Source organism: Trichoderma aggressivum (genome assembly GCF_033847375.1).
Source record: "Trichoderma aggressivum f. europaeum strain CBS 100526 chromosome Unknown scaffold_006, whole genome shotgun sequence".
In the NCBI taxonomy this organism is placed as follows: domain Eukaryota; kingdom Fungi; phylum Ascomycota; class Sordariomycetes; order Hypocreales; family Hypocreaceae; genus Trichoderma; species Trichoderma aggressivum.
The window spans coordinates 932,162-954,709 of NW_026946372.1; the positions used below are offsets into that span (position 1 = coordinate 932,162).

Below are 22,548 nucleotides of genomic sequence, written 5' to 3' on the forward strand. Positions count from 1 at the left end.
AACGACAACAGAGAACAAAAACAACAGTGGCTTTCCAAGCCGTGAGAAGGTTGTTGGTGATTCTCGGGGAGGAAACAACAAGATGTCGACGCACGCCCAGACAATGCAAACACACTCTCGCACTTACACACACACTTACACACACCTACATGTACACACATACGCAGGTCTGTTCTGGGCGGGACCCATGATGGAGCCCGTGTAAAGTACCATCCCATGGGTTCGTCGTCAAACCGGGGTGTCCGAGGCCCATCTGGGGGGATTTTTGGTTCAGAGGATCCGGGAGGATCAGAGACTCGGAGGACGGGCCAACTACGACCGCAATGACACGACAAACCGAACCGTCGAAAAAAGAAAGGCCTTGCGTATTTCTTACACTTTTTTTAAAAATCAACCGTCAACGACTTTGTCTCACATTTTATCGCCCGCAAGTAGCCGTCGTCATATCGTATGATGTTATGCAATTAAGACTTGAAAGGATGGGAGAGAGAGAGAGAGAGGCCATGGCGAGTGTTTATTTTTACAGCGCTCTCAGCAAAAAGTACGAGCACAACAGAGTCTGTCGGCCTTAAGACGTGCTGTTTCAATTCCGCACCGCCAAGCGCCGATGAGCCGTGGGTTGTGCGGCCGACAAGCACGGCTTACATCCTTTCAATCTCATGTTCTAGGCCGTGAAATCTTCCTCGGCGGCGGCTGCGACGCAAATCTCTTCGATGGGATCAGCCCTACCGGCGTCCTCTCTGCCTGTTGCGCTGCCATGGTTTTTTTTTTTTCCAAGTTTCACAGCATTTGCTCCCCGGAGATATTAAAAACAGGAGGGGGTGTGTGTGGCGGTACCCATTGAGAATGATACGATACGGACGACGGTGCATGAAGAAGAAGAAGAAGAAGAAGCAGGGAGAGGGAGTGCCGAGTAAGCAAATCTCGGGATTTCCGCACATGTCCGAGATTCGTCTCCTTGCTCTATCCAGTAAACTCGTGCCCGAATCCTCTCACTTGCTTGTGTGTCCTGTTCGGTTCTCGGCCCGCCTTCGTTTTTGGTCTTTTTTGCAAAAAGAGCCTTGTGGTAGTTGTTGTCCATAGATGACCCTAGTTGAACGCCATGTTGCCTCATGGGGGTGTTTTTTTCGACTGTCGTTATTCAAACCAAATCTTGTACGCCACGTTAGAAAGTCGTCGTTTGTTGTCGTTACTGGATGGTGCCATGTGTAACACCGTTGGCCTTTCCATACACAATGAAAGAGAGAGAGAACCAGTTGCAGGCGTTTCGTGCAGAAATCGAGTGTCACCGGCATACAATTCCGGCCCAACACGAGGATCAAATCTAAGTGATGCTGGGTCACAGCCCGAAAGCACGTCCGAACAGCCCATGTCCAGCTAATCAGCCCCGTACTTGGAGTGGTACAAGCTGGGGAGGGCGTACACCGGTGATCGACGGTGCATCGAAAGGGCCTTCCAAGGGCCTTGTTATTGTTACACAAGTCAGGGATCAAGGGGGGCATCCAAGAATACGATACGATTCAAAAAGAGAAGAAAAAAAAAGTGTCCGAAAAAGACGCGGACCCAACATAGCGCCGGCCGGTGAAGAAGGCCTAGTAATTTTTCCCATTTTCAAAAAAAAAGGTCAGGCAGTTTATGCTAATATGTCTGTGGGAGATGTGCAAGATATTCCTATTTTGGAAGGGCTTGAGCATATTGCCCAACGTGCCGCTGCCCAGACTTGAAGACGTGTTCCACCGGTTGTTTCCTCTTCTTCTTGCGTTATCTCCGTCTGATCAATCCAACTTCTCCTCCTTATCTGAAGCTGTAGTAGGGGAATAAATAGGGAGAGGATGACAGAGGCGGATGGCGTGATGAGAGAGTAATTGGAAGATAGAAGGGGGAAAAGGGGGGTGGAGAGAGAAAGGTCAAGTCGAGAAAGTAGCGTAATGCCACAGGGGATGATGGAAACTCGCTGTCTCATAATCAGTTGGATGAGTCTTTCAGTCTCGAGCCCTCCAGATGGCATCTGACATGGTTGTCACCAGGGACATCTCCCGAACATCGTGAACGCGTATCACATCCGCTCCCCCTTGAACTGCTGCTGCCACCGTTGCGGCCGTGCCCCAAACCCTCTGCGATGCCTCTTCCACCCCCGTCACCTTGCCGATGAAGCTCTTCCGGCTCGTTCCAACAAGCCATGGCAAACCCTGTAAGCCAGGCCACGCCCTGAGCTCCTCGAGACTGCGTAGCAATTCTAAATTTTGAGCACCCGTCTTGGCGAACCCGATTCCTGGATCCAAGATGATCCGCCACCTTCGGATGCCTGCTGCCTCGGCTGCGGCTACCCGCGACACAAGTTCAGTCGCAACGGTTGGCACCAGCCCATCTGGATAGGAAGCGAGCTTCGTCATCGTCTGAGGGTTTCCTCGCATGTGCATCAGGCATATAGTCTTGCCAAGTCTACCCACGGTCGGGAGCATATCAGCGTCTAGAGCACCCGCAGAGACGTCGTTGATGATGTCCGCTCCACTGGCAATGGCCTTTTCAGCCACGGCTGCGCGATAGGTGTCGACACTGATGGCAACGTGACGAGTTTCCGGTATAGAGCGGATGAGCTCGATTGCAGGCACAACACGAGAGGCTTCTTCTTCTGCAGACACCTCGGGGCGGCCAGGAGCCGTCGACTGTCCACCGACATCAATGATTGAGGCTCCATTGCGAACTAGTTCAATGACAGTATTCGACAGGCTTTCCAAGTTATTCCGACCACCATCAGAGAAAGAATCAGGGGTCATGTTCAGGATTCCCATGACGCTGGTCTTTCTGTCACGCACGAGAGGCGTCAGCGGTGCCAACGTTGATGACAGCGGAGTGATGGAGGACAGGGGCTCGCCAGGGGTGAGATCATTCAGATAATCCTGGACGAGTTTCCACGGTTGCGATGCGTAGAGCGGTTTTGACGGGATTAATCTGATGAGAAAATTGAATCGGTCAGTGAAAATCCTTCCCAAAGAGAACTTAAATAAGACAACTTACTCTGCTAGAGGCCTCAAGACAAACTCACGCTCCGGTATGCCGATATGAGGCACGCTGAGCCTTTCATTCTGCACCTTTTCATCACCATAGAGCAAGATATCCAGGTCAATATTCCGTGGGCCTTTGTCAATCAGCTTCTTGCGGCCCATATCACGCTCAATGGCTTGCAGTTCATCCAGCAGTCCTAGAGGCTCCAACTCGGTCTCAACCTGTGAGATGCATGCACCGTAAGCACGCTTCCACGAAATGACAACAGAGTCACGAATTGCCTACCTCGCAGGCACCATTGATAAAGCGGTCTTGGTCCGTCACATACATGGGCTCTGTTTCCCATAGACTACTGGTCCGCTTAACCCGAATGCCCCGTCGACTCATCTCATTGCACGCCTTTTCGATTTCGGATATGCGATCTCCGAGGTTGCTTCCCAGAGCAATGTATGCCGTCTTGGTTTTGCTGACAGCTGGATGGCAGCCGCATCCTGAGTGAGGTCGGCTGTGGGCAGCTGAGCTCTCCTTGGCTGATGCTCGAGATCTCGGTCGATGAATGATGGTGGTAAAGAGAGATTGTGTTGAAGGAAAGCATCGTGACGACGAGTGGAAATTGCGTGCCCCAGAGCTTTGCAGTCCCCGCGTTATCGGAGCATGATGTATTCGGAACCTCATCTCTTTGAATTATCCACTCTGAGATGAGGTGGCAAACCAATTTGTTGATGAAGTAGCTTGCGCTGAAGCTTACGACATGAGCCATCAAGTTTCATTTTTTCTAGCTGTTGCTGTCAAATCCATTGACCTACCCTGGAAGGTGGGGCCAGCGGCGTCGTCTTCTCCGGTTTCTAGAATAAGGCACAGAAGACACCAGCCAAGCGTCTGCACGAATGGATGCCTCGGTTGATTTGCTAGCTGCCGATTCTTGGACGATTCTCTCCGCAATCTTGGGGAAGATATACTCGTAGATTGAATCATTCCGGTCTACACCATCCGCAATTCGGCTTCTTGTGAATACGGCGAGTATACTAATCAGATCAAACCCCCGCGGGATGCGTCTGATGGTGTATACCTGTACGTATGGAAGACAATGCAATCACACTATCCGGTTTGAGACACCTCCATGCTTCTATGATGTGATGACACCTAAATCACTAGAGCTGATATCGACACTTGTATTTCCCCGCAAGCGTCACCCACAATCGTATTCAATTAGAAGAAACGGGAGTAATGCTCGTGCTTATGATCAAGTTCTCCGTGCTCGTACTCCGGATTCCCAAGCCTGCTGACTAACCCAACTCCACCACCTCGGCATCTTTCCCCAGAACTCCACCATGCACCGATACCGCCCTAAGCCCCCTTCAGCACTAACGCCCAGCCCAAGCCTCGGTTCGTCAGGGCCAAATGATGGACATGTCTGGAAAACGCATCTGCCTCCGACGGTCCCCTCTCGGCTCTCCAGAATCCAAAATTCCATTATTAAACTTGATCGGCCGCTCCCCCATTTCTCTTCCTTTCTTCATAATCATTCTCCCTCTGTTGTCCGTCTCTCTCCATACCGAATTCCTTTCTCTTCTCCTTTGATACCCTTTCCGGTTGTTGCAGACAGAATCATCAGTCACAATGGCTTCTCGTAAGTTTTTCTTTTCCGGCCACAGTCGCGTCTAGATTTCCCCCCCAAATCCAGTCTCCCTGGCTTCAGCACGGGCTAACCATGTGATTGTCGCGCAAAAACAAACAGAGCAGATCCGCACTCCCATCACCGATCTTTTCAAGATCAAGCACCCCATCTTGCTGGCCGGCATGAACGTCGCCGCCGGTCCCAAGCTGGCGGCTGCCGTCACCAACGCCGGCGGCATGGGCGTCATCGGTGGTGTCGGATACACTCCAGAGATGCTCAAGGAGCAGATTGCCGAGCTCAAGAGCTACCTCAACGACAAGAACGCTCCCTTTGGTGTTGACCTGCTTATCCCCCAGGTCGGTGGCAATGCCCGTAAGACCAAGTAAGCCGGAACCCACCTCCCAAAACGCCACCCGGGCAGTCAGTAATCACATGCTTCTGATGACGGCGGTGTCGGCTGGAGAAGAGAGAACCCCGAGAGATGGACCGAGATTTGCACATGCAAAACAAGGCTAACACGTTTTTGCGTTTTCTTTTAGCTATGACTACACCAAGGGCAAGCTCAACGAGCTGACCGACATCATCATCGAGGCCGGCGCCAAGCTATTCGTCTCCGCCGTCGGTGTCCCCCCCAAGGCCATCGTCGACAAGCTGCACAAGCATGGCATCCTGTACATGAACATGATCGGCCACGTCAAGCACGTCCAGAAGTGCATCGACGTCGGCGTCGACATCATCTGCGCCCAGGGCGGCGAGGGCGGTGGCCACACCGGTGACATCCCCACCACCGTCCTCATCCCCGCCGTCGTCGAGATCTGCAACAAGCACAAGTCGCCCCTGACCGGCGGCCCCGTCCAGGTCATCGCCGCCGGCGGCATCCACAACGGCCAGCTGCTGGCCGCCTCCCTCATGATGGGCGCCGGCGCCGTCTGGGTCGGCACCCGCTTCATCCTGACCGACGAGGCCGGCGCGCCCAAGTCGCACAAGGAGGCCGTCCGCACCGCCGGCCACGACGACAACGTCCGCACCATCATCTTCACCGGCCGCCCCATGCGCGTCCGCAACAACTCCTACATCAACGACTGGGAGACCAACCGCCAGCAGGAGATGAAGGAGCTCGCCGCCAAGGGTGTCATCCCCTACGAGGCCGACCTCGACAAGGTCCTCAACGGCGGCGAGAAGCCCAAGATTGAGGGCATCCAGACCAGCGCCAACGATGACGACGACGACGACGATCCTCTTGAGCAGTTCCGCCCCTTCTTGATGGGCAAGGCTGCCGCCGTTGTCAACGAGCAGAAGCCCGCCAAGGCCGTTGTCGATGAGTTCATTACCGATGCCGTTGCCTGGTTGAAAAAGGGCAACTCAATGCTGGTTGGCCCTTCATCCAAGCTGTAAAAAAAATATTGAGAAACGAAACCCATTTTTTTCTTTTATTTTTTCCTTCGGTCTTGTTTTCACGAAGCCCCGTCATATCTCCTTAATGTTTTCATGCCACTCCATGTAGACTATTCAGCATATAAATGTTCATAACTAGCCTATATGTACCAACAAAGCAAATCAACTGTTGAAAAGAATACAAAATGACCAGTATCCTCGTGATCGCATGTTCAGTCCTCCTTCAGGCAACCTAATTTATATTTAATTTCCCATTATTCATTCACAAGAGAGCAGTCAACTATCAGGGTTCGTTTTGAACATGTTTTATGCCTGCCATGAGAATAAATAAACTAGAAAAGAAAAGGCAGAACAAAAGACTCCATGTCTATTCATGCCAGCTATTTTTGACATCAATTTACGCCATTCTCGGGTACCTAGTAGTTTCCGCCCTGCCAACACCATCTCTGGTACTCCGTATCACCTTGTGAATCCCGCCCATTAACATTTCGCGCCCTCATCACCTGCATGATTTTCATCCCTTTGGAATAAAAGACTTTTTTTCATCCAAAATTGCAAGTTTGTCAACCCCTTCGTGCCCACTACTTACAAGTGGGGGAAAATCGGTAAGTAGTAGTACTTTTAACCATCAAGATAAGAACGGATAGCACTCTGTAGTTTGGTAGCACCCTCGCCAATGACGGTGGACAGGTTTTCCAAATCATCAGCAGCCGTGATTCCAAACTTGCGCACAAAGTCTTTAGCAGCCGACTCGAGATCACCGTAATCCTCAACCTCTTCTTCCTCCTCCCGTCCAAAGTAGGCATTTGAAGAGATGGCGGTGGCTCCCTCGAAACCTTGAAGGCGGGTCTTGGCTTCGGCTTGAGCATTGGGGTCATAGGAGCCCTTGCCAAAGTACTCATCAGAGGAGATGGCCTTCTGGGCGCCAAACTTGTTGCGAGCAAATGTCTCAGACTCGTCTACAGAAGTAATTGTTAGTCTATGGGGAAAAAAAAATGTTGCGAGAAGCGATGGTGACCTACCTGCAGCAGATGCCTTTACAGGCCCAACAGAGCCGAAGCCACCGGCATTCTTCTTTGCTGAAGAAGCCGAAGCAGCGGCCTTGGCGCCGCCAATCTGGCCAAATCCAAGGCGTCCCATGCCCATACCCAACCGCTCCATTTCAGCGTTCGACTTTTGCCGTGTGTGTGAGCTGCTAGCTGGGCTGATGGGCGTTGGGGAAATGATGGCGGCAGATGAGGCCGCACTGCTCTTTGTTGCTTGTTCCTCTTCGGCTTCGGGGTCATATCCGAGCTTGGCAATGCGCTCTGCCTCCTCCTTGGCCTTCTTCTCTGCCTCGTCGAAATCGATGATATCACCAGTGACCTTCTTGACGCCCAGCTTTTGCACCTTCTTGGCACCGAGAATGTTTGTCTTCTTGGCGCCACCAGCTGTGGTCGTTTTGCGCAGGGCAGCAGATGTAGTAATTCGGCTGGCCGCAGGCTTCGTCTCTGTTGAGTCTGTCTTTGATAAAGGCGATGCCGCACGTGGCACATCCTTGTTACCGGCGGTAAGGAATGGCGATGGGGTGCGGCCAACGACCGGAGGTGTCGCATTTCGTGATACGGGGGGCGTCGGCTTCTTGATCGTGGGCTTGTCCCAGGACGAGAAGAAATCATCATCTGGCTCTCCAGCAGGGGTGAAGCTACCATCTCCCTCCACAGCGTCAATGATGACTTCTTCGGGGTATCTAGCATTGAGGTTAGAGATTTGGTTCCATCATTTAATCGGGATCGTCGGGGTTAGCATACTCTAGAGCATCACGTGCGGCGCGTCGCTTCAGCTCATCCTTGTACTTGGTAGCGGCGCTGGATTGGTATTTGGTCTTGGGATCCTTGCTGTTCAATGCCGCGGTGCCTCCATTCTGCTGGAAGAACTTGGTCGCAGACTCGTTGCCGCCGACCTTCATTACTCGAAGCTGATCCCATTGCCACTCTAAACAGCGTCGTTTTGTCAGAAATAGGCATCGCAAATAGAGCAGATATCATCTTCGAATACGTACGATCCAGGTTTGTCGACCGCACAAAGGAGATGTGAACACCCAGGTTACGGTGATTGGCGGAGCAGTCCAGACACAGATAGATGCCGAAAGGCACCGATGTCCATGTGGGATTCTTCTGTCCGCAGTCAAAGCATATCTAAGGAGACAATGGCGCGCGTTAGTTTCCCGCAATCTCAAGTGCCGTCATGTTCTCGCACCTTGTTGGCCGGCTTCGTCTTCAACTTCTCGAAGATCTTGAGCGATTGCTGTTTCGACGCGAGGGCGCTCATCTTGGGAGGCGGTGCTGGGGATCCGAAGCGAGTTCGATCAAAGCTCTTTTGACTTCTGGGGAACCGCTGTACTGCCCGTTTATGCAGCGACCGTGTCAAGGGAGGACAGAGACGACGCCAGCACAATCCAATGTTGGGATAATTATTAAGGAGACTCCCGAGTCGAGGCTGGGCGATGCGGTAAAGTGGCATATCGGCGCCGCTAAACTGAATCGGGCCTGGTGGCCTCCCCACTCTCGACTTTCTGCCGAGGGCGGTGTCGCGCAAGATTCCGAATATACGAGTACATGTGCAGTCGAGGGAAGCTTCGCTCTTTGTTGTGTAGAAGCTTCGTCGAGTCGAGTTGCTTAGGCCATTGCGCTTCTCTGCCCGATTTCATCCTGACGAGACTTCTCGGTAAGATGGAAGCCGGAGAGCCGCCATGATGAAGCCAACAACGTCCGTCCCCGCGATTCGATTAGCCACGAATTCCGCAATTGCACAATCTGCCCGGCCTCTCTTTGTACGCCATTTTGCGTCTCCGACTGGCCTGGGAACCACCGCAACCCCGAAACCGAAACGGAGAAGCGTCACGCCATTTAACGACACCGGGTTTGTGCCATGGAGCGAATTATCAGCTGCTGAGAAGGCGGCGAGGGCAACCCAGCAGTCTTACAACTTTGGCATGATTATTGTTGGTCTCGTTTGCACTGTACGTTTTTCCCTAGTTGCTTTTTTTGCCAGTTATCGCAGGATATGGAACTAGAAGGGCTAATTGTTGGAGTTTAGGGAGGTGTTGGGTACTTCCTTTGGACGGATGTCTTTTCTCCCGAGAGCAAGACAAATCAGTTCAACAGAGCTGTCAACATGATCAAAAAAGACCACAGATGCCTTGAGCTTCTAGGTGATGCGAACAAGATTTCGGCTCATGGAGACGAGACCTTTAATAAATGGAGGAGGGCTCGACCCATCACGTAGGTATTTGCGAAGTGTTTGGGAACGCGGGACAGTACACTTACATGGTTGCAAAGGTCCACTGAGAAGACAGACTCCCAGGGCAACCAACATCTCATGATGCATTTCTATGTAGGCTTCAACTTTCTGAAACCCATCTCATTGTTACGAAATTGACTAATGTTCTTCAGGTTGAGGGCCCTCTGGCAAACGGAGTAGTACAATGCCACATGGTTATGCCTCGTGGTCAGAGCGAATACGACTACAAATACCTATTCGTGGATATCAAAGGCCACGAAAGGATATATCTGGAGAATGCAGACACTGCTGCCTCTCGGTCAGGAAAGAAACCTCTGACCTTTTTCGGAGTCAAATGGGGATAACGAATGACATCAAGGAGTCATTTGTCCTTTTGTGGGATTGTCTTTTGGAAGTCCATCACAAGATGGCCTTATGAATCGTCGAGAGGCAGTCATGTGTACTACCATTTGAGCTACGAGGTGCTTACTCTACGCTTTGAAAGCCAACCTTTGTATCATTAACTCATTTAGCCTATGCTTTTCAGAAGAATATTAGCGGTAATAAAACCCGTTAGCCGTCAAGGGCACCAAGAACAGACTTTATTCCAACATGATCGTCTCTAGGGCGGCGCAAGTCTCCTTAACATCTTGAATCGTCTCTCGAGAGTTGGTATTCTTTTGCGGCTCTGTGGTTAGATGCCGCTAGAAGTCTTTGATTTGCGTATTTGGCCGTTGGCAAACCCGTCTTGCACCTTGTCTGCGGGATTTTATGGAGTAGTTTTTATGCAGATGTCTCTATGGCTCTATTTTGAGCTCGCACCACCAGATGATGAGTTGAACGCCCTCCAGTATAGTATCCGTCCTCGATGTCGAGGGTCTCACAAATTGAAGATTCATCAAGTAGACAGAGATGTCTATGTCGTGCGGACTGTCTTATGGTGGTGTTACCGAGCATCTCCTATTTCTTTGATGGAATTGTTCTAACCATTTACGACATGAAAGGCCAATCTTCAAGGCGTCAATGAAATTATTTCTCTCTTTCCTTACTGCTTCCAGTTTCAACGGGTCAAGTATGTAGTTTGCGTATCAGGATGAATACCTTGGCCACTCCCAATTCTCTACTGACGGACTGCATGGATGCGTCATGTTATCTAAATTTAAGAAGAAACAAACATAAAAAGGTGAGATGGCTTGACTGATTTCAACTGGAGTGGTTTGCGAACACTACATATTGTTTCTTGAGGTTTACCCTTTGCCTTCTTGACCACAGTCTCTTTTCCCTCTTTCATCTTTGTCCAAGTCGTATGTGGGTTATCCGATAGTCTCTATATCGAAATTGCCGAAGCCTATGGGATATTCCTACATCGTTTTGGGATTGCTTTAGTGGCATCATTGCAGTTTGACATTGGGCAACGTCAGAACATGTCCAAGAATCAATGTGTAAAATGTTAGTCCTGCTCCAACGGGCGTTAGATACATTACACGCTCAAGAACATTCATTAATGGATAAATGCTACATTCGGCGATAATTATAAGAGGCGGCACAAATATGGGCATCTCCTAGCTTGTTTATCGGCCATATACAACTGCTCGAGGATTAACCAACAGCATCATTCCTGAGAAGATGACTAAAGCCATAATTGTTTGCCTCCCAAGACATGCTGATAAAAATGCATAAATGTCATGGCGGTTAATCTCTCTACCGGATTAGAATGCACCTGTGACAGCGCCGGTATTTGACTGCAGTGTTGAACATACCCGAATGTCTACTACTCCATCAAACCAAAGTTACCGACCAACAGGATCATCAACAATATTACCCAGCGAATAGGAACAAACTGACACGTTTCCATCAAGTATTTCCGCCGGCAAATATCACATCTACTCCTCGAGGAGCCTCGCGAACAATTGAGTTCCTTTCGCCGTTGCATCGATCTATTTTGCCATGCAGCCTCTGTCCCATCTCCTCGCATAGAACATCTATTTCGCTTCGCACACCTCCTTGAATAGAGCCGATATGCAAAGCAAAGACGCAAGGCAACTTAGTATTCAGCCGGGCAAGAAACTACTGTACATGTCCCTACATATTCGGTCACCGCAAGTGTTGCCCGCCCCAGTCCTGCAAATTAAATAGTAGAACCTCTAGAACAAACAATACCGAATCACCTCTCATCTTCCATGCAGAACAACGTCGGCATCTTCTCCCCATAGTACGTGCCACATCCTCCTCTCCCTCTTTACATGTTTCCTGCACATCGCCACAGGTCCCCCTTTTAAACCCGATCTCGGCCCTTTCTACACCAGTTTCGTTCCATTGCTTCGTACTTTTTTATTTTGATTTTTTGGCCCCCATGCGCCCAGACCTGCACCTCGACCTGCGTGATACCATATACACCTTCTCCTTTCCGACAAACTGGGCATCAATGCGGGAAGCACTGCAATCTTCAATAAACGCAGCAGAACCCGGGGCCCCGCGGACCAAAAAGCATTCATTTGGCCCATCTTTCCCCTGCAGCACTAAAAACAAGCGAATCTCACTGGCCATCTTCGCCCTTTTCTATCGTGTTAAGCCCGTCGAGATGCGTCACAGATATGCGGCCAGCAAACTGAGCTAATGTGGGCCTTTTTGTTTACAAATCGCAATGTACGTTGGAAAATGAGGGGCTTGGCCTTTTGCACAAGGGCGTGATATCGGGAACGCATCTGTCTAGGAAGCCAACCATGCTTTGTGTATGCTTATCTTGAATACCCCCCTCAATCCCCCCCTATTATGCAGAAGAAGAGCCGAGAGTGTGGCTCGCAATCGAGCACCAGGAGGGGGCGAGCCGTGTTGAAAAAAAAAGGCCGTATGAAGGGTAACGTCGGTTGGTTAAGGTAGAGAAGACTGCATATAGCGCAATCAACCAAAGTTCCTTATCCAAAAGGCAAAACGAAAGAGGTCTGGACGTCGTCGGCTAACATCGCCGGTCCTCCGCGATCACGATCGGTCTCATCTCCTCCTGCTAGATAGAAGCTGCTAAAGTCCTTGTCCCATCTACATCCTAGTAACGCATTCACGCAAGACAACGGGGAAGCCTCCGCAATCAAATCCAAGGTACAAGAGTTTGAGCAAACGCAAGTACACTACACTCACCCTCCCTATTCCTCATTCATGCGTAAAAGTAGTATGCGGCCAGCAGCAAGGAGAGTCGTCGTCAGGGTATCCTTCGAACCCCGCAGAATCGACGATACATGTTACTATTGTGCCATGTGCTGACTAGCACAATGGGGGATAGGTTTCATCTTGAAGGTATCTCACGAGCCTTTTGCAACATATTAGCGCTCATAACGTACTCGTATATCTTCTTGAAGGGAATCTTTGGCCCGGCTTTTGTTGCTTCGATCAGCGGCGCCAGAGTTATCTCACATGCTGCTGATGCTTATAACGAGTGGTTGGTCACAAAACTGACGTGATTCGACTCGTAAGTCGCCCAAGAGGGGGGCGTAGCGGGCTTTTCACATGTTTGCCTAAAAGGATGTACCTCTTGTTTGTCGATACAAAGTTATGCAAGCCCGCTGATTGTGTTTTGTTATCAATCTCGAGCCTCGGGAACTATCGGGTTGGGCTGTCAGCGGATGCCGATGGCTCTTATCTACATCTGTTGACAGCAAGAGAGGACAGGAGTTACATGGCGAATGGAGCTACTCCAAGGCATACTCTTCACAACCCATTTTGGAAGGGGCTTTCTATATCTATAGTGTTCACGTTCACGGTCACAAAAAAGTACTGTTGCAGCTGCTCAGATGGACACCAATGGAAAAACACAACCACCACCATGTAGCAACCCAGGTGTATCATTCACCCAGGCTGATTGGATCGTTGGGGTCGGAAAGTTTCCTTGCCGAGCCATTGGGGGGGTTGGCATCAGGGTTTTGGTCGGTTAAGCACCCGAAGTACATACACGTTCTCGGTCCGATCGATTCCTGGGATCTCCCTGCATCTCAATTGCACGGAGTATCTCCATCTCTCTTACTTCTGCCAACCGCTGCGGGACAGAATCCAGCCAAAGTCAAAACTCAATTTACACGCCGGGCCTCTTTTCCTTCAATCGGGTGAGCGGAAGGACAGTTGGTATGTCGGCACTGCCTGCGTGCCGAAGATATCAAAGATCTTGGAGATGCCAAGTGCTAGTATTTTCACATGCTTGAAATAGCCTCTTGTTCGGTTAATTATCCGAGAGATGGCGATGATATTGCTAGCTTTTGAGCTAGGGGGCTTTTGAGTTAGCCGACGCTCTTTGATGAGATTGCATGTGCGTACATGGCACTGAGCTGCCCGGACGAGTAAGATTCATCGCGTAGCTCTTGTTTCTCATATGCAAAAGAACTTGTTCGATGCTCCTCCGTGCTGTCGCATCGAACCCTGGGCAATTGAGGACACTAGGATTGTGGGGAAGACATTTCAAGTTTCCTGCTGCATCATGATCCATTGTTCGTGGGAGCGGCATTTACGGAGTAATTGGCATTACCCCAGCCTGGAGCCGCTCAAATCCACTTGAGCGATGCAGGCAGGGGAGTTGAGGAGCAAGTACGAGTACTACCTAATACTCGACAACGGACCTGTTGCAGCTTGCTCTGGTTCACTGGAGCCCCACGATGGCTCGATTTCGGCGGATTGAAGCGAATGGCATCCCCATCCCCTGCGTATCAATTTGGCGTTTCCACGGCGCAGTCCACTGTTTGCCCGAAGAATGGGAGGCAAGACAAATCAAGGGAAGCGGTGGAGCGGTAAGGAGAGGCACATATCGTAGATACATCCGTACGGAGTACACGTGCATCGGCTCTTGGCATTGGCCATGAGCGTAGTGCCCCCTTCGGCGCCAGCAACCTGCGGATTTAATATATTGTGCATGAGGCGTGAGATGATCATGGAAGTGGATCGCTATCATCCGATCGTGCTGCTTGTGTGCCGATACACACGTAGCCGGAAGGCCGGCAAATCAAAAGGCAGCATTGACGGGGTTGTATTCGGATCAATTGCGTCCTGCATGTGTTGTATGATAACAAGTCATGATCTGATGTACGAATTGTGGCTCCAGCAGTCGCTTGCGGCTCTCGTTCTTTGTTGGGGTTGCCGCGTCCAGGCTGCTTGCGGATCTCGTACGATGAGCCTTCGCATTTCACATTATGCCGGGAGCTGCATATCTGTACGGAGAGGAGATGAAAGTTGCGGTGTCCGTCGCCGGGTCCCCCCCTTCCGGTGCCTTGCATGGCATTGAACAAGGCCGCTTCTGCAGCGACCCTCCCCCGAGTCATTCAGCATCCAGGCACGAGTAATCCAGTTGCAGATATACAGGCTGGCATCGAGCAGCTGCATGCGGTATGAGAGTCAAGCAGATGGATGCACATGCCCAGGCCACTGCCGACAGCTGTGCTGGCACAAACAACAGGGATGTGCCTCAACTTTTCCCTTAACACAAGTCAGTTCAACGACAAAGCCATCAACAAGGCTGAAGGGCCGTATCTCACGAGTGCGTAGAATTGATACCAAGTCCTCCGTACTCCCAAGTCCCTGCCCATCCATATGAATCTCCGCGTGCAGACAGGATTAGAACCAGCCCACACAGGTACGAGTAAAATCAAAAACAAGGCCAGCAGGGGCGTCTGATTGATGGATTGACGCCCTCCGCAACTCCAGCTATTGATTGGCTGATGCATTCCTTGCTGGGAATTCCGCTTGCGCAAAGCAACTCCGGATACTCACAGTACTTTTCATCCTTCCCTGGATGACTTTTCCAGGCGAGGAGGAAAAATTTTCGTTTCTTGACCGAGTTCCTTTTTTGACAGCCCAGCACTGCAACGTAGCAGGCCAGCCGTGTCCGAGAAAAGCGGCCATGTTATACGATATCACGTATGTACAATTGAGATTCTTGTGTTGGATAATTGTGCGTCGATGGCGAGGTCCCTGGCGAGTGGGGTGCGGGAAATCTGGAGATGGAGAGCCTCATTATCCGTAGGAAAAGCCCAAGTCCCAGGTAGAGCTTGATGCGGCTACAAGTGCTGCCGTAACAGGCTCTTCGTATTCTTGCGCACGAGTAAGAGCAAGAGTAAGAGTAAGGGCAAGAGTAGAATCGCAACAATCCACAAACAGGCAGAATTGGGAAATTGTTGTCTCACAATGCGAATTTGGCCGCCGCAAGCGCTGTGCTCTGCTCTACTCTCAGTCTGATCCACCCGCAACGACAGACGATGGCTTGAAGAGTCGCCCGTAAAACTGCGGTCCGGTCGACGATTGTATTCCGGCGCTCCATGTTCAGCTGACAAGATAGGCACCATTTCAGGGTCCCCAGCATCTTGCTCTTTTCCTAGATTGGCCACTTATCGCCGGGAAGCGTGCTGTCTTTTGCCAACCCCACAGGCGATCCCCAGCACAAGAAGGAGAAGGATCTCCAGCGGTGCATGGCACAGCACGGCGATGGCTTCGTGGGGGCTGCAATTTCATCATCATCTATATCAAGCCGTGGCTAGCACCGAGACCAAAGCCGGGGCCGTCTCTACCCTTCCTCCCGCATCGCCCGAGTGAATCGCCTTGGAATAGGTAGCCCATGATCTAGCCTCGGTGCAGCTTTTTTTTGGCCACATGCTCGGATTAGGAAACCAAAGGCGAGGCCGCGGCCTTGTTTCGAGGCTCGAGGCACCCCAAATTCCCCGCGAGTATCGCCGGCAAACGCAAGATAAGAAACAAAGGCGAGCTGCTGCGAGGGGAGTCCCCCGGAAGATATCAAGCTTGCATGAAATCAAATGCTTTATCGGCAAGATAGGCAGAATTGACGGACTGTATTTCCCCGCCTTCCCCAGGCCTACCAGGTAGTTCATGTCTGACTGAGCCGGTGCTAATCAGAGATTGTCCATACATGTGCATGGCGCCTCATGCAAACTGATATCAAATGATATCGAGGATTTGCCTGGCCATGGTATGGTAGGGGTCTCTCTTTGGCTTCCATGTCTTTTGTTGGAGCTAGACGTCAACGAGAGACTCCAGAGGGGTACAAGTAAGATGCAGATGATTAGCGCAGAGGCAGCAATCCTCGCGCTCTGCCTTGGTTAGATGGCGAGGATACTCTACACCCAACGGCTGGGGAGAATTCCATCCCGTCTGTGCCAAAATAGCCTGAGAGCACAAGAGAATTCCAAGGCGTCTTTTCGCGATCAAAGGCTTACATCACGACTTCGAGTCTGCTGACGCCCGCCGTCCCGGCTCCAAAACCCCACCCCCACACTGGCGAGATGGCTAAATCTGAACTGTTCAATGTTTGAGAGGGCAAGTCGAGCTAGCGGCCGCGAAGGATGTAGCATCTCTGATCCCATCCATCCTACTGGGAATTCAAAGAGCCATTCAAGGCGTCTTCTTTCAAGGGCATTAGCATTTGCAATAATTCAGAAGAGTGCAGTGCCCAATTAGACGCGCCCTTTCAAGAGCCTTGCAGCAATTCCGTGCCCCAAGTCTCTTGCACGGCACTCCGTACAAAGTACCTATTCAAAACATGTGCCATATGTACAACTTCTCTCCCAATGATTCATCTTGTGGCTCACGTGGGGGGGTTGCGCGGCACTCCATACAGAAAAACGCAACAAGCCAAACAAAACCCAATGCCAAACCCCTAAAAACCCAAACCCAAACAAAGCCACTTGCGGAAATTTTTTCCATCGGTATGGAGTACATACACAGGGAGACACAAGACGACGAATGCTTCACACGGAAGAGGCCCAGGAGAAACCCAAAACCCCCACCATGGCAGCCCCGCCATTCCTCAAGAGCCCCCTTATTTCTTGACAGGCAACCAACCCGACCTCCTTCTGCGTGCTCTTTACAGCACACCACCTCGAAACTAGGTCGTGAGTTGGTGGTGAGCGGTTGTGAGTGGTTGCAAAAGGCGGCGCTGCGGGTAAAACAGGAACATAACAAGGCTTTTCGCTGTTTGGTGTGTACACACACACTCGCGCAACACGCATTCCCGCTAACGCCCTGTGTATGTGTCAGGCCAAGTCTTGTCATTCGCCAAGCTGTTTCGAAGCGGTGAAGAAAAGGTGTAATAAGGAGAAAGAAGAAGAAGAAGAAGACAAGAGGAAAAGGTGCTTTCGTGTCTCAGTGCGAGTCTCAGCTGCAGCATCTGTAACAGGCGAATCATGCAAGCCACCTCACCGTTCGCTCGCCTTACACAACAGTAGCAAACGCACTGCATGAGAGTTCCACTCACCGTACTCCGTACTTTGTACGTAAAACACGGTTACATTTCTCCTATTACTTGCTTGTACTCCGTACGTGTGGTCGTCAAAAGTCGAGGCGAAGCATTTGACTACTAACCTACCTACCTATGGGCTCTTCTCACCGTCTCGGACATGGATTTCATTACCGCTCCATGTTACTCCGTGATAATAGGTACTCGTACATGTAAGAGGAGTAGTGTATGTACCTAACGGTTTTGGTGTAAAGAGAGCACCAGCACCACCATCATCTGTTGATCAGATCACCCGCCATCATCTTAGCTAGAAAGGGCAACGCGTGTGCCGTCCCGAGTGAAACACGTCATACTCTCAGGGCGACCAATACTGTATCATTTCTCTAATGTTATTAACAAACTTGGAGCAATTTTTTCGCTCGTTCTTTTTTCCACGGCGGAACAGTTAGTAGTTAGCTCCAAAGACCGCTGACGTGATCTCGATCCATCCCATCTGGGCCTGTACCAGCAGGGCTTTGCATCTTGCGTCACAGTCCGGAAAACCCAACAAAAATCCTTCCCAGCCTTACCGGCCGACTTGAACCGGCCCGGGGTGTTCCTTTTTCGAAGCCTACCTTGCCTTAGGCTCCAGGCTGTCGTGTACTCATACCAGTCCATGTACTCCCTAAACCACGCATGAACAGGCTGTGCCAGGGACCCTGAAAAAAACAAAAGGAACAACAAATGACGGGCGTCCACCGGGCGTCGCCGTTCTACTGTGGGGAGGAGAGAGTGATGAATGTGATGGGGGAGCAAATGGCCACATGCCCGCTCAAATGATAGGATAAGAGAGGGTGTGAGAATTCGCAGAGCTCGCACAAGAGCGTGCGACGCCACCAAGGACACGATCCAAACAGAATCGAAGGAACACGCGTGTCTTGAGCTTGTACAAGCAAGATGATAACTGCGGCTCCCAGAAAAGGGCCAAGGAGTTTGCCCATCCTCAGGTTCTGCATGTTCTGCATGGCGCCGTCTCACAGCCTGTGCAAGTACGGAGTCGCACACCACAGGCCTGATAATACGGAGTCCCCAGACTTGGCGGGAAATCCAATCAAACCCGCTCAACGCCATGCTATGCCTGAGATTTTGGTTCCAACATGCTATTCATAGCCCGTTTCGCCTGTGCACAACCAACAAGGCCCGCCTCGCGCAACGAAACTGAGGCTGCACACAAGGCAATCAATCATGTGTATCACACGCAGGCCACTTTTTCTCGTATCAAGCCATCGTCATATTATTTTCTCAGCATCAGGTGCGAGAAATTCAACACACAAGGGAAGCCATGTGGCCGTCCAAGAGTCACAGCCAGAGTTACAGCAGCACAACCACGCAAAGCCACATGCTTGCTCTATCCCGCGATAACACTTTGACTAGTAGCACTTCGTATCATGGCCATTCCCCTCCCAGCAAATCATTTCAAACCATGAGAATCTCTTCCCCCCCGTATCTAAGTGGTATTCCCTCCCACACACAAGGGCCTCCTCCCCCCTTCCATTGCATTCCATCCAAGCGAGCCAAACAAATCCGTTCCCCCCCTTCTAATTCTGCCCAGACACACCCCCCGGGGAAAAAAAGGCAAAACCACCCCCCTCAAGGCACCCAGAGAGAAGAGCTGTGTGTGGTGGACATTGGGTGTAAGGTATCCCGCCTGATTGCCCTCCCCCAGAGATAAACCTTCCTAGCGCTGAGACCCGCCCTACGAAGAATGTCGGTTCATTGCACCATGCAATCAACGCCAAGGTAGACAAGATACCGACCTTTGGCTCAAGAGCAGCGTCAAATCTCGCCATTTTCCCCCTCCCCGGTTGCTTTTTCAGACAGAAGCCAAAAATGAGAACACAAAAGACTGAGCTTGAATTAAGGCTTCTCCGGATAAACTAAACACTCTACACCACCCCCTCCCCCGCAATTTCGCTCTTTCTCTTAGCCCAAGTGCTCCGTATTACGGGGAGTAATACTTGTGCTCACTTATCTTATTCCCCTTCGTACGATAGCCGGTTGACCATCAGGAGATAAGGCGGGAAACACCGGAAGGATAGCCTCAAATCCCAAACGCAAAAGAACATTGAATGAAACTTCAAACTCGTCCAAACATTACACAGGAGAGCACAAGTGCCCGCCCGCTTTGCCATTACCGTACTCTACCCAGTACCTAGTTATTACCAAAAATCCCAACCATCATTAATCCTTCAGCTTTCAATGTCTATGAAGTCATGCTTCGCAACCGCGGGTTCCACGGATGCACCGCTTGCCCGTGGCTTTTCCTTCCCCCTTCATTCCCCCCTCCATTACCTGTCCACCCCTGAATAGCGCTGCCGCCTCCCCCATAGTGCATGAGGTTTCCCCATATTTTGTAACACCAAACGTGTTTTGGTATTCCCCAGTCAAATGCCAGCCCATGCCGTTGCCGAAGCTCTCAGATGCCAAATGCCGAAGACGGGCTTTCTAGCGGCATGCGGCATGCAAATGGACCAAGAAGCAGCAAGTAAAAAAAAAGAAAATGCTTAGGTTGTACAAAACTAAGGAAAGATTGGAGCGCGTGCGTGTGTAAATGATCATGTCTTTTTTCGATTTTTTTTGGGCCAACTGTCATGCTGCGAAAGCAACACGCCGCTGTTGAATCCAATAATAAATCTTCCACTGTATAGAAACAACAACTTGAAACAAGAGAAGAGAAGAAACAGAAAAAAAAAGTAGTCAACAGTAATCCGTTGGGGAAGTGGTGAATGTCTATATGTCCTTTGGCCATCCGTCTTGTGTAGGATTCCATGCCCTGCAAATACCAAAAAAAAAAAAAAAGAAGAAGAAAACAAAAAAGGGAAGAAAAAAAATAGCCGTGTCAAGTCCTTCGAGGGACGACTCTTTCCATTTCCATTTCCATTTCCATACCATAAACGCCGTCTCTTTCTATCCTTCTATAGCCCAAAGTCATCAAGTCATTCGAGGCGCCAGAGTAAGGGATTCTCTACATCCGATCCATGAGGTCGCCGCCTGCAAGACTGCCTGCAGTTGAACTTCTGCCGCTGTTAGGGAATACGCCGTCCGAGAGGAGATCCTGCACCGCCACCTTGGGAACCTGAGGAACGGGGAGCTTCCTCTGGCTCCCGTCGGGGCGGCTGATGATGTCGGTAAGCGACATGCCGGGGCTGCGGTTGTTGTTTGCCTGCAGCTGAGGGGGGAACTGGGGAGCATCCAGGTGGGGCTCCATGGGGGCCAGCGCCGGAGTCGTGTTGTGCTGCAGAGACAGGTTCCTCAGACTCGGCAGCTCATAGCCCGAAAAGGGGCGGAGTCGAGGGGAGTGCGCGGGAGTTGCGATGGGAGTGTGATCCGGGGTGGGAGACAGAGAGTCGTGGGAAAAGGTGGGAGAAGAGGGAGCCGTGGAGTTGGGCGAGTTGGGCCTTGACCTCTTGGCGTGCCTCATGCTGCCGTAGTGATCATCATCGTCATTGGAGTGAGATCTCGCCATGTGGTACGAGGAAAGGGAAGGCGGGTGGCCTCGAGAACTCGGCATGCCCTGGCCGTAGTAGGGATGGTGCCTTGAGCTGTGGTTGGACGAGCCGCCAGAGAGAGTTTCCCGCTCAATCTGGTTTGCAGCCTTTGCCAGCATCGTGATATCATTGCCACGGTTGTAGTGAGGCATGGGCGCCTGGGGCATGACAAAGGAGGAGTAAGAGTGGGGAGGCGAGACGTTGGGCGAGACAAGAGTCGAGGTGGGAGCAGAGCGGATGGCCTTTGGCACCGGAGGGGGCATCATGCCATCGACGTGCATGTGGTGAGGAAGACCCTGGTGGTGAAGGTGCTGCTGGTGCTGCTGCTGGCCCTTGTTGCCGCGCCTGGAGTTGGGGTTGCTGTGTATCCTCGAGTGCCTGGTCAGCTCATCGGAACGAGAGAACTTCTTGCTGCAGCCGGGGAACTGGCAGGCATGAGGCTTCTCGCCCGTGTGGGTGCGGATGTGCCTGGTCTGGTGCTCCAGACGGTGGAAAGCCTTTTCGCAAAGAGGGCACTTGTAAGGACGAGGAAGCTCGTTGGCAGTCTCTGTCGACTGCGCCCCCGGAAGAGGCCCATTGGGCTTGATGACGGTAACCGCAGCGGTAGACATGGCTCCGCTGCCTTGGTCGGCGTCGCTGTCCTGTCCTGCTGCCGAAGTTGGGTTGAGTAGATTGGAAAAATCCACGGCAGACTGAGCTCGTTGCATGTGATCGAGCGGCAGCCAAAGCGAGTAGACGCTGACTAGAACGGCCAGAGAAGCGAGCGTGTGTCCGATGGTGGAGTGGTACGTATATGCCGTTGCCCTTGCAGTGGGGAGGACCGCTGTGCGATTATCTGGCTGTGGCTGGTGTTGGTGCTGCTTGTCTTCTTTTAAGGTGAAAGAGGCTCTTGTCGTCGGTAGTTGCAAGATCGAGATGCGATATTAGATTTGTGCGAGTGGCTATGGTGTGGTTTTTGCTTTTCCTTGATCGAGGGAGACTTTTTTTTTTCCTTCGGGAGAAGGAGGGGACTGGGGGAGGCAATCGCTTTAATAAGGGCGGGCTCGGCCGGGTCGGTACTTCGTACATGGGAGTGGGAGGGAGTGCAGGTACTTGCGGACAAGTACCTCCACTGCATCAACGCGAAGCACATGCTAGCCCTCGCTACACGCGGCGGTAAATCAGGGGCGTCACGCAGGGCTTAGGCAGTGCCTTTGGGGGTGCAACAGCACTGCACGGCACCGTCCAGTGGGCTGGAGGGGAGCAAGACGGGACACGTCGCCAGGGCACGAAAGGGGTACGGGGTACCTGTCCGCTCGCGAATGTTTGTACCAGCCCCAGCATCCAAAGCCCCAGCCCTCGCCCTCAGTGGGAGCCCCAGCTGGGGCGAAGGGGACCGCAGGGAGGGGGCGTGCGATGGCGGGGCGTGCGCTTGGGTCAGATACCTTGTCCGATACAGGGCTCAGTGAGATGGCCGATGCCAGCTCGGCCCACGGGAGATTCTCGCTGTTGACGGAGGTACCACCTCGACGACGGTACAT

The 22,548-nt window shown here is 51.6% G+C and overlaps 5 protein-coding genes across 5 annotated transcripts; 2 read left to right on the plus strand and 3 right to left on the minus strand.

Annotated features, from left to right (window-relative positions):
* Positions 1-1,982: 1,982 nt before the first annotated feature.
* On the minus strand, positions 1,983-3,393 carry Triagg1_2521 (uncharacterized protein; the record flags this gene model as incomplete). Its single annotated transcript, XM_062896712.1, has 3 exons — positions 1,983-2,952; positions 3,019-3,227; positions 3,292-3,393. 3 exons carry the CDS (start codon positions 3,391-3,393, stop codon positions 1,983-1,985), a joined length of 1,281 nt encoding a protein of 426 aa, XP_062758733.1.
* Positions 3,394-4,626: 1,233 nt separating this feature from the next.
* Positions 4,627-6,019, plus strand: Triagg1_2522 (uncharacterized protein; the record flags this gene model as incomplete). The annotated part of the gene is made up of 3 exons (XM_062896713.1): positions 4,627-4,636; positions 4,691-5,006; positions 5,164-6,019. 3 exons carry the CDS (start codon positions 4,627-4,629, stop codon positions 6,017-6,019), a joined length of 1,182 nt encoding a protein of 393 aa, XP_062758734.1.
* Positions 6,020-6,640: 621 nt separating this feature from the next.
* On the minus strand, positions 6,641-8,329 carry Triagg1_2523 (uncharacterized protein; the record flags this gene model as incomplete). Its single annotated transcript, XM_062896714.1, has 5 exons — positions 6,641-6,978; positions 7,042-7,748; positions 7,810-7,993; positions 8,061-8,175; positions 8,258-8,329. The coding sequence occupies 5 exons, from the start codon at positions 8,327-8,329 to the stop codon at positions 6,641-6,643; spliced, it is 1,416 nt and encodes a 471-aa protein (XP_062758735.1).
* Positions 8,330-8,750: 421 nt separating this feature from the next.
* On the plus strand, positions 8,751-9,645 carry Triagg1_2524 (uncharacterized protein; the record flags this gene model as incomplete). The annotated part of the gene is made up of 4 exons (XM_062896715.1): positions 8,751-9,020; positions 9,098-9,282; positions 9,340-9,394; positions 9,454-9,645. The coding sequence occupies 4 exons, from the start codon at positions 8,751-8,753 to the stop codon at positions 9,643-9,645; spliced, it is 702 nt and encodes a 233-aa protein (XP_062758736.1).
* Positions 9,646-20,505: 10,860 nt separating this feature from the next.
* Triagg1_2525 (transcriptional regulator family: C2H2 zinc finger) lies at positions 20,506-22,548 on the minus strand (the record flags this gene model as incomplete). The annotated part of the gene is made up of 2 exons (XM_062896716.1): positions 20,506-21,916; positions 22,316-22,548. 2 exons carry the CDS (start codon positions 22,546-22,548, stop codon positions 20,506-20,508), a joined length of 1,644 nt encoding a protein of 547 aa, XP_062758737.1.